Source organism: Nuphar pumila, chromosome 13 (assembly GCF_984573655.1).
Source record: "Nuphar pumila chromosome 13, dmNupPumi1.hap1.1, whole genome shotgun sequence".
Taxonomy (NCBI): Eukaryota; Viridiplantae; Streptophyta; class Magnoliopsida; order Nymphaeales; family Nymphaeaceae; genus Nuphar; species Nuphar pumila.
In genome coordinates, this window is record NC_143261.1 from 13,408,801 (window position 1) to 13,420,372 (window position 11,572).

Genomic DNA, 11,572 nt, shown 5'->3' on the forward strand with positions numbered 1-11,572 from the left:
TGGTGGTTTTGTTGATTTCTGAAAAGTCACTATAATATGATTTGGAAGGCTTTTGATTGCAGATGAGACGGTTATATTCCCCCCAAGACTGGCAAAAAGCACACAGGCCGCCAACTACTCAATTTATGAAATAAGTGAGGCAATTTATTCAAATTTGGGACAGAACTGAAGGCTGTTAAATGGTAAATTCACCATACAAATGTAGGTTCTCACCGCGTGTTTTAGCATCTTTATGCAACTTACCGTAACACAAAATAAAAACACGATTCTTTTAAATTAAGCGATATTTGAAAATTACTGCATTTGTCGTGGAATGTACTAAGCCCTTTAAAAATATCATGATAAAATCACCATGTTTTCACACGAATAATGACGCTACCGTAGCATAGAAATTGGCAGTAGCTAGACCAAGGATAAGTCGACACAATTACACTACAACAGCTCACAGTGCGTGCCCCCACGAAGAAACCAAACAAAAAAAAAAAAAAACAAGGCATCAAACTGAACATCATAACGTCATAAAGCCAATAACAAGAAACGGGATCATGAAACCAAAGTCAAGTAAACCAGAACTACATCAGTTGATTCACTATAACAATTCCAGCATACAGTTTGGTGAAACAGTGAACCAGCACCAAACCACCCGCGAAAACCTATTAGATAATGGATGCATCAACAGAAACAGAGATAGTAAACAAGTGGGAATAAACACCAGGATGCCAACCATTAATGGTGCAACATCATATTATCAGCAAGCAAGCATGAGTTGTCAGCCTTAGTGGTGCAGCAGCACAGAGAGGGATAAACAATCATGCAAGCACGCAACAACTCAACCAAATTTTGAAAAAAGAGAAAAAAGCACAAGTGTTTTTTATCTGAACAACACTATTGCCAAAGATGTCAAACCTTGCAATCGTCTAAATAAAGATACAAAATATGAATATAACATGTTCACTCAGGAAAACAGTTCCAATGGGGGAGTGGGGGATCTTTCTCACGTCTGTCAATAATGACCCAGAATGGTGACAGGCTACCACGTGTGAGTTGCACACAACATCACCAAAGACTCGGAGAAAAACAAATCACCTGATGACTCTTCAAAGCTCTAGTAGTGTCAGTTGACTATACACCAAGACCTGGTTCCTCGGAATATTGAGAAGGGAGTCCGAGGATTAATATGGTTGGTTCGGCCCATCCGTTTCAATTTATCTTGATCACAAGATGGAACAAGCCCCCTTCTGTGCCTTTTTCTTCTTCTTCTTCTTCTGTTTAGGCGGCTGAAGCACCACCTTGATCGCGGCATCGAAAACTGCCTTGACATTCTGCAAACATTCACATCTATAAATAATCATGAAAATCATGACATGGGATAGCACCAACATGGCAAGATAGAATCAAACCTGCTGGGTCTTTGAACTGCATTCTATGTAAGCAGGTGCACCGATCGCCTTCCTAAGCTCTTCTCCCTGCATTGATAGCAAACGACAGTGGAAAGTCTCACTAATTCATACAAAATGAAGATGCTTTCCAGCTATCAAATCATATGGTGAAAATATTCAATAGTAGAGGAAGCATGGATCATACAGTACCTGTGCAGTAGAGATTGGTACCGCACCAGGATGATCAACAAAGAATTGTTTATCATCCCGAAGATCTGAAAATGAAAACCACCTTTTGTTAAAAACATGGTGGAAAGAAACTGGAAACTGAACCGAAGCACATCCTACTGATTTGCAGTATTAGAATTTTGAATTGCGATAATGAATCGACACATGGAAGATATGACAAGCCAATTCAGGAGAACAGACCATGTCCCAACCAAATTAAGACAACTTTCAATTCTTAATCTCATTCAACAGGCATTTTACCCAACCAAACTGAATCCTGAGTTGAATCCAGTATGCAAATTTTGCAGTTTCAGAATTTTTCTAGTGAGAAGCAGAACAGATCCCAGAGTTGAAAATATTAACGCTTTCATCAGTAAAATAACGGCTGATAGACATCATTTGCAAAAAAACACGGGTGTGAGACATAGGATCAGTGAAAAATACTAATGGCAGAGAAACGTTATCAACAACTCTATGCAATTAAATCAGAAGCCCCAGCCAATATATATAATAACTAAAATGGACTCAGCCAGAAAGTCTGAAATAAGACAATAATGTGCCCGTGTCAATATGTTTCAATCACATTTCGCACAGTAGAGGAAGAAATAATATAGACACTAGGCTACTTATAACATCATGGAACATCTGGGATCAACACTAGGTTTGACTATTATCCCCCAAACAATCCACGATTTTACAATTAAAGTTTTAAGACATTTTTTGTGAAATAGACAAATACAAAACTAAGATTCAATAGCCCAGGCTATTATAGATTATTCACGAGAGAGAAAGAGAACTCTACCAACCCATGTAACTAAAAGACTACTATACAAAACATCCAACTAAAGCACAAAGATGGCAAATGAACATAACAGTAGAACCAATTGATCATACAAAAAAGTGCCCCTCAAAGGTTCAAAATTATATGTACGAAAACTAGCTGTCACAATTTGCAAATCTGGTACTCGATTTTTCAGGAAGAATCGAATAACAGCATAAATTTTAAGATGGAAGTCCTTGAGCATACAGCCACAAGAACGATTAAAAGATGTCCAGTGGTTCTTAATCCACACAGCGTAGAAGTAACAGCAACAAAATATGCAAAAAAAGGTTAAGGGCACATAGTTGCCTACATAATTCTTAAATGTGATTTTGATTTTTTACCGAGACCAGACAGACAGATTATGAAAATAAAGAACAGAAATTAGCAAGAGGAGAGAGAGGAAGCTACATCAAAGGTTAATAAACAAGCATAGCAAAGGGCTTTTCAAAGAAAGACCTATAATTAAGACATAGTGGCAATATTGATGACTATGATCTAAAATGATATACAAGGAAAGTTTTCCTAGAAAATATCCAACTCTGTGTAAGCAGTTTTGCATCCAAGAGCACAATAAGAAGGCCTCAGAACACAAAAAATAATGCAAAAAGTCACTTCTTAGTAAGTAAACTTCAATAGTGTGGTCTGCAATGATGCTTTTTTCTTCGAAAATAAGTCCTCTGAGAAGTAACATAGAGAACAAACAGAACCCGAACATGTTAACAGGATGATTGTACACGTCAAGTTTTTGTTCATTCAGCACTGGCTAGGGATTCAAGAAAATGTGATTCAAGAAAATGTGCCGTGGTGTATGTTGTTTGCTGATGATATTGTTTTGATTGATGAGTCTAGAGCTGGGGTTAATGCTAAGTTAGAATTATGGAGACAGACATTGGAAGCAAGAGGTTTTAAGTTGAGTAAGAGTAAGACGGAATACATGGAATGTCGATTTAGTAAGCAACGAAGTAGTGATGGGAGTGTAGTGAAGCTTGGTGAGCACGAAATACCGGTGGATGATTCTTTCAAATATTTGGGATCTATCATTCAAAAGTATGGAGAAATTGATGGAGATGTAAATCATAGGATAAAGGTTGGGTGGATGAAATGGAAGAGTGCAACTGGAGTGTTGTGCGATCGTAGAATGCCATTGCGGTTGAAGGGAAAGTTTTATAGGACGACTATTAGGCCCGCTTTACTATATAGTACGGAATGTTGGGCTGCCAAGAGACATCATATTCAAAAAATGAGTGTAGCTGAGATGCGTATGCTGAGATGGATGTGTGGAAATACAATAAAAGATAAGATTCGGAACGAGGAAATATGTAAGAAGGTAGGCGTTGCACCCATTGAAAATAATATGAGAGAGAATCGTTTACGGTGGTTTGGACATATTCGACGAAGGCCTAATGATGCTCCAGTTAGAAGGATGGAGAAATGGGAAAATATATTAGTTAAAAGAGGTCGGGGTAGGCCTAGGAAGACATGGATGGAGGTGATAAGAAAGGATATGAATGCTTTGAACCTCACCGAGGACATGGCATTGGATAGAAATGAATGGAGGAGAAGGATTCATGTGGAAGACCCATAATGATTTTCTTTGTTGGTTCATATCGCCGACCCCAATTGTTTTGGGATGAAGGCGTAGTTGTTGTTGTTGTTGTTGTAGCACTGGCTAGGGATGAATAACCACTTCCCAAGAAACTGAAGTCAAATTCCTTTTTGAAAACCAAGCACAAAATAATCCACAACCAGAAAATCCCAGACGTCCTAGCTTACTGCAGCAGCCAGAGATAGGATAAACAAATAACCCTACAGCTTGCTTGACAACATGTGAAAAAGTATAAGGCTCCGAGAGAACAAAAAGATGTTCATATGATTGGAAAACGCAAACAATGAACAGAAACCAAGATCAGTGTTTTGGATATGATCTTCAAAATAATTTCTAAAGATAAGCCATTAATAATTAGTTTATTCTTAGGAATTCTAAGCATATTTCAGACAAAAAAAAGCAAAATATCAGAAAGAAAAATGAATTTCTTATGAAAATATCAAATTTATTAGCAATATATCCAAATAGTAACAAATTCTACCATAGTAGGTGTTGAAATCATGCCGATCTCAGGAGCAGATTTAACATGAGGTGCACAACAAATCCATGCTTTTCATCCAAAAGGGTAAGAGATCAAATCTAGGCCTTTCAATAACTTAGCCTTAGATCCCAAATTGTTTGGAAAGTGGATATTTATTTCTTAGTCCAGATTCATCCACTTACTAGGCATTCAAATGCACCTTAACTTTTTTCCAAAGTTCTTGCTTTTGACTGGAAAATAGTGCAAAAAATTTACCTTCCAACAAGCACATATTTTCTTGAACAAAAAAACTGAACTTCTACACCAGTCTCCTCTTTAATTTCAGCTAAAAGCCATGTAACACAGACTCTTCTAACAAGGCAACACACCTGCGTTGCACCCGCACTGATGTGGGTGCGACACTTGGACACATCTTCCTTTGTGTCAGGTGAAATCAACCACACTGAGGCCCATTTCTGTCCAAAGTAGATTCGATTAACCTTAACCAAGTCCAATTTTATTTATATCAATGTTGTGAATAGTGTTGAGGTGTGGCGAGGCATAAGCCTCGAGGCGTAAGGCATAAGATTTACAAAAAATATTAAAAAATTGGCCCAAAAACAAAAATAAAGATGCATCATTTATGTACTATTAATGAATAATTGGATATTAAGTGGAGAGTCTAAATTAAATTATAAAATGAATTCCAAGCAACGACTAAAACGCAATAATTTAACGGTTCCATCAAAGAAGATGTGATTATTTAACCAAGGAACAAGAGACAATTAATATAAATACAACATAAAGAAATAAATGTGTGAATTGTGAAGTAAAAACTAATAAAATATCAACAACTAGAGTTATTAAACATAACAGTTAATGCACTTTTACAAATTGAAAGTGCAACAAAACTCACAAGGTTTAAGTTACAAAAGAAGAAGATCAAGAAGAAGAAGAGGCGAAGAAGAAGATCGGCAAAGGAAGAAGGAGGAGGAGGAGGAGAAGAACAAGAAGGAGGACGAGGACAAGGAGAAGAAGAAGAAGAGGAGGAGAACAGAAGAAGAGATGAAGAAGAAGATCATCATCAGCAGAAGAAGAGGAAGAAGAAGGATGAGGAGGAAAAGGAGATTGATAGAGGAAGAAGAAGAGACAAAGGAGAGAGATAGAGGGGTACGTACATGCTGATCTTCTTCATCTTCTTCTTCCTCTGTCGATCTTCTTCTTCCTTTGCCGAGAGAGAGGGGGGAGTGCCCTATGGGGCCTCCCTCTTTTTCTTTTAAAAAGATGAAAAGAACGAGGTGCACGCCTCATGGTGCCTTGCGCACCAGTTAGTGCGCCTCGAGGCACCGAAGGCAGTGCCTCACCTCGAGGCACCAAAGGCAGCACCTCGCCTCACCTCGATGAATGTCTTTTGCGCCTTGAGGCACGTTTTCAACAACACTAATTTATATTATATATATCCACACCCTGCACCCAAGTTTTTTGAAATTGTCCTGTCGCACCCTCAGCACCTGCACCAATGTGACATAGGCTAAAAGAATATCCAACCTCTCTCAGAAGTTGCCAATAGCCATTAGCAAGAGACCTTAATCCTTGAAACTGAAAAGATAAATGCATGTGGCCCTCGAACAATCTTGCCTCCAAATTATATTTTAAATTATGTGGAATAAAAAAGAGTTTGCGTCAAGAATAAAATGGGCATCCAACTAATAATAGCTAGCATTATCAAAACATGGTCGTAACTTATAAATAAACACAAGGCTTTAATCACATCTGCAAAAGAAAAGACCAGAAGCACACGACATCACTACAGCTGCCAATAGATTTTCTGGGCATGTTTTAGACATACTGAATCATAAAAAACAGAAGGATTTTGTATAGTACATACAATTAAATCAAATATGACAAAAACCTATAAATTTAGCAACTTTAGCACCTGATCAAATCTATATTTACCCACTCCAATTCAAGATTATCAGGAAGGACTTCCAAAAAAAGCAGCCAAGAGGATGTCAAGCTATGTCACAGGGATTAGACCAGCAGGGTTCCGCACCAGCATCGATGCGACACGACTTGGATGCGGATGCAGATGCGGATGCGGATGCGGATGCGGATGCGGATGCGGATGCGTCATAAATGTCCAAATCTGGACTTAAAAAAAATACTGTTAAAAATTAGTGTTACTGCTGTTAACTGCTAAAAATTATATATATACCCTCCCACACCCAAGTTTTTTTAAAGTACCGCATCGCTGCACCCGCACCTATGTGACATAGATGTCAAGCAAACTGTCTATTGTCACAAACTCTATGAATTCACCCAACCCACCACTGAGAATCTTCGGTGTGTACACGGAGTTTTTATCCCTCATCTCCCATGCAATGGTACAGATCCATAAGGTCATGCAGCTCCAGCCACTGGTAAAAGCAATAGTCGTGTTTTAACAAACCAAGACACTCTACACGGGAACTTCAACATCCTCTTAAATCCCCAGAGCAATACACACATGCACATGCACGCACACACAATTGCAGTATCTGCACTGTCATATGATCCCAAACTACTAAATAACTTTCGATCTCATGACATAGTTATCTCCCACAACAAGTAATAAAATAATTACTTCCAAAGGCCAAATAAGATACTAGATGTGTTCTTTACAATGTTAGCACGCTTCCTGGTTAATACAATCATTCTCTGGTTGGGTAGAAAAGATGGCCTCCATCATGTAAACATTCCTCGACCAAATAGCCAGCAAGTACAAAAACATGGAAAACCAAGTTGTGACTTGCAAAAGTAGGTTAGTAACATATATGCAATATACCAATTTAAAATAGCCATATGACTATCACAATTCAAACTATGCCATCAGAAATGGCCAAGGACAGTGACAACAAAGCATAAATGAAGGCATAGGAGAACTATATCCTTGAGTCATTGGATTCGGAATGTCACAGATTAGATCATGATATGCACTCCCAACACCTTAACACCTAGATAAACCATACCCCTGAGTTTCATTCCTCTCCACACTCCTTCAATTTCATTTGAAACACTTAAGTTCATATATCAAGGAAGTTTCCCTGACCATGTTGTCAGCTATACTAAAATTTCATATTTTAATCGAGCTGTTACCCATGGATGAACAACATTAATTTTCTCAAAACAAACATGACAGAAGAGCTCAAGGTTTACAGTTTATATACATGCATACATACATACATACATGTATATAGTGGGCCACTCGTGTAAATGTGCATGCAGTATCGATGAGTTCAATCTCACCTCTTCATGCAATTTCAAATAGATAGAACCATATGAGCTAAGCATTGTTTATTTTGTATAAATCATGTTCCCAATCAAACAATTTGAGCGTGGAAGGTGTTCTTTTTATAACATTTTGGTGTAATCCGGGCCATGTACTTTAAGCTTTATTTAATAATATTTAAATATATTAATTCAAGGTATGTTATATCTATAATGCACATAGGTAAAAGCACCTATATCGTTCAAATTGAAAGCAACCACTTTATATGGGATAGGGAGAATAGCTCACAGCTTGGCTTTCCATACAGCTCTGGACCATGAGAAAACAAAAAACAAACAAATCAAGACAAACAACAGCTGTATTATTAAATCCATACAAAATCCAGGCGCATGCAGCCAATAAACTGAACACCAAGGACGATGGCAGTCCTAAAGAATAAAACAAGATATTGTTGGCTATGATTTAGTTCAAGGAATTCCTTAATTCATGGGAAACAATAAACACAAGTTCATAGTAATGGACCACCAAAATATTACATGACCGAATAATATAAGACAGGAAGGTCAGAAAAGATGCTTACCAAGCTTCGTCCCAACAAGAATAATTGGAACTCCAGGAGCATAATGCCTCAGTTCAGGTATCCACTGCATAAGAGAGGCATGACCATTTTAAGAATTCTCAGGAAATCTCTCCCACTAGTCACAAAAATAATAAAAACTGCAGCCTACTGAAGAAAACACACACACACACAAACATTAAACCAAACTACAATATACACCTTCTTGGCAACATTTTCATAGCTTGCTTTGCTAATGAGAGAAAATGCCAAAAGAAAAACATCTGCCCCTCGATAACTCAAAGGTCTCAATCGATTGTAGTCCTCCTGCCCTGTTAAGATTAAAGTCCCAATTTTATAACAATTATAAAAAAAATAAGAAAGATCACATTTTCTTGGGATGGGAAAATTCTGAAAACCAAGTTTAAGATCGGTTAAGACAAAAAAATAAATATATCAAGCATCAGTCCCAAATTCTGAAACAACAAATATAGACTGCATATAGTGCCTAAGACCAAGCCTCGAGTTGGACAAAGGAAAACGAAAGAAAGAACAAATTTCCTCACACAGGTGAGACTGGGAAAATCATAGGAGCTTCAATTTTGAAAAGAGAAAAAATATTAAAATTCCAACCATCAAACAACACTTTCGCAATAGCCCCAAAATAGGAAAACTATAATCTCTGAACCATCACAAGTTAATTTTTTGAAAATTACGGGTTGGAGTGTCAAAAAACTGATCCCAAAAAAAGAAGAAGAAGAAGAAGGTGTTTTAGTTTCACCTGCTGTATCCCACAACCCAAGATTAACTGTGTTTCCGTCCACCACAACATTGGCACTGAAGTTGTCAAAAACAGTAGGCACGTAATCCTGTTATTGCCATCAAAACCCATCGTCAGAAACGTTCAAAAGAAACGAAGGCTTTCCTTTTCATTCATGACATCCTTGAAACTTGAAACCAATCCTACCAATATCATAACGTTGTGAGTTTAAACATTCAGCAACCCAGTTATTTCAAACAGATCCCAATGACACCTTACAGCCCCAAACCCGCCCACAAAAAAAAGGAAAAAGGGAAAAGAAAGGAAAGTTGATATTGTTACGATAAATTGCTAACATATAACGCCATACCCAACTCTCCCCAACATAAAAAAAAAAATCAATTTTCTGTTAACCCCAACAACTCAACTCAAACCCCAATGACCTAAACAGTCCCCAACAACAATTTCTTTCGAACACCACTCCAAAATGACAACCCAACAACAAACCTATAATTCACTATTCAACATCCCAAATCACAAAAGGAGGAAAAAAATCAAACCGTTCATATAAAAAAACACTAAGAAACAACATGAAGCAAAAGGACACAGAGAAATCCTGGATCATACCGTCGGAAACGTGTTGCTGGTGTAAGAAATCAGCAGGCAGGTCTTCCCCACCGCTCCATCTCCCACCGTCACGCATTTTATGAATCTCGACGCATTCATCCTTGACGCAGAGAGAGCGAGATCTCCCCACCAAAAATAAAAAAAAAAAAAAAAAACAACAAAAGAGGAAACGAAGAAAGAAACCTCCTTTCCCTCTTCTACAACACCTCCTTACCTCGTTCCCCTCAGCTAAACACCAAAATAACGCAACCCCAACTCACCAAACCCCGTACCCATTCCGCCTTCCCTCACCTTAAAAAAGTGGGGGGAACAACCACCAAAAAAATCAAGCCAAAAACAAACAAAACATCAGCGCCAAGATGGAAAAACCAAAACCAAATCCTAACCCTAATCTTAGCAGTCGATCTGAATTCCTACCTGGTCCGAGAATGCAAGCAGAAAAGGAAGAGAGAGAAAGAGGAAAAAAACAAAGATTTTGGCGGAGAAATGTCAGAAGGGAATGGGAGGGATGTTTTCGTTTTAGGGGGAGAGATTTCCAATGAAAAATAGCGATAAAATCGGAGAAAAATAAAGAGAGAGGGAATTAGGGCAGAAGATGCACAGCCTTTGCCCGGATCAAACTGCGACAGAACCGGTCGCCAACCATGTGACAGCTCTCTCTCTCTCTCTCTCTAGTCTCTACAACCTCTATGTGTGTTGATGTGTGCTGTATATATAATTTCTTTTTTGCTTTTTTTGGGTTTTTTCCATTTTATTGTTTTTTTAACAGTTTAGGGAATCGTAAAGTATTTTTGTAATTGCAATAATGCACCTAATTTTTGTTGGTTGTGGTTATGGGCAAATGAAAGGCGTGGAAGTTGTGAGGAACGAATTTGACCCTTGGACCCACACCTAACCCACTTTAGGTTGGTTGGTCTAATGGTTCGGACCCAGGTGTAGTCAAATGCTATTTAACTGGATTTAACATAATTAGATTAGGATTCAGGGTCGGATCGAGCCCAGAGTTGATAGGCTACTTACAAGATCCTCATCTGGTGGATTGCCATTGTTCTCAGGTATTGGTTTCGAATCCTGATTGAGCTCGAACCTGAGTGTTTGTCGAATCGAGATAAATGGGTCGGGATTGTGCACCAACACCCATATGTTTAACACCTTAATTAAGATTTAGAATTGAGTCAAGCTTAAGCCTTAGCCTCTCGATATGCGATCAACGAGACTAAGTCGGTCAAGCCTTTTTTGTATAGCTTCCATGATGTATTGACTTGAATCAACCGAGTCTTGTTGCATCCATGAGAGATGATCTTTGACTACGATACCTTCCTAGTCTAAGACTTAGTTTGGCTAGCTAATCTTTTTTTTATATATTTACATGAAGAAACCACCTCCAAGATCAGAGACCTAGTTGTGTGCTCTGGCTTTGCCTGGCTAGCTAATCTTTTGATAAATCAATGGAGCCATGTTTGACTTGACACAATTCAGTCCAAAAGAAGCCCTTGATGAGCCTTCAGAGTTTAATTCTTTGCGATTTGACTAGCCAAGTTCAGGTCCTTCTATCAAGGTTCATGTTGACTTGGTTCAACTTGGCCCATGTTTTGACCAGGATAACTTCTTAGCCAAAGCTTATACTTGACTACCTAAGACCAAGTGGAGTCAAATGACCAGGTCTAAGTCATAATGAATAGACTCTATGGACCTCCAAAGCGAGCCACGAATCAAGTTAGTAACTAAATAAAACTAAGCTAACAGCTAAACAGATGAGCCAAGTTCATTAGGTGTCAGACTCAGTAGCAGGATCAAACGGACTTAATTTGACTCAATAATAAACTGACCAAAAGCCCATAAAAGTTTCTAAAAAATATAACAAG

The 11,572-nt window shown here is 38.2% G+C and overlaps 1 protein-coding gene across 4 annotated transcripts; it reads right to left on the minus strand.

Moving 5' to 3' along the window:
* Positions 1–838: 838 nt before the first annotated feature.
* On the minus strand, positions 839–10,398 carry LOC149817821 (rac-like GTP-binding protein 5). Of its 4 annotated transcripts, none has more exons than XM_089984780.1 (9): positions 10,125–10,398; positions 9,922–9,998; positions 9,708–9,829; positions 9,102–9,189; positions 8,543–8,652; positions 8,345–8,408; positions 1,590–1,654; positions 1,401–1,466; positions 839–1,322 (listed from the first exon to the last, which is right to left on the minus strand). In XM_089984780.1, the coding sequence occupies exons 3-9, from the start codon at positions 9,804–9,806 to the stop codon at positions 1,215–1,217; spliced, it is 600 nt and encodes a 199-aa protein (XP_089840906.1). In that variant the 5' UTR covers positions 9,807–9,829; positions 9,922–9,998; positions 10,125–10,398; the 3' UTR covers positions 839–1,214. The 4 variants fall into 4 exon arrangements, with proteins under 4 accessions (XP_089840906.1, XP_089840907.1, XP_089840905.1 ...); XM_089984781.1 differs by having other exon boundaries at positions 9,708–9,807; positions 10,125–10,394; XM_089984779.1 differs by having other exon boundaries at positions 9,708–9,998.
* Positions 10,399–11,572: the final 1,174 nt, after the last annotated feature.

Coding starts and splice junctions, on each gene's coding strand:
- LOC149817821 (XM_089984780.1), bottom strand. CDS start 9,806: ATGAATGCGTCGAGATTCATAAAATGCGTGACGGTGGGAGATGGAGCG. Junction 1,655..8,344: donor TCTTGTTGGGACGAAGCTTG/GTAAGCATCTTT, acceptor TTTCATTTTCAG/ATCTTCGGGATGATAAACAA. Junction 1,467..1,589: donor TACCAATCTCTACTGCACAG/GTACTGTATGAT, acceptor CTATCAATGCAG/GGAGAAGAGCTTAGGAAGGC.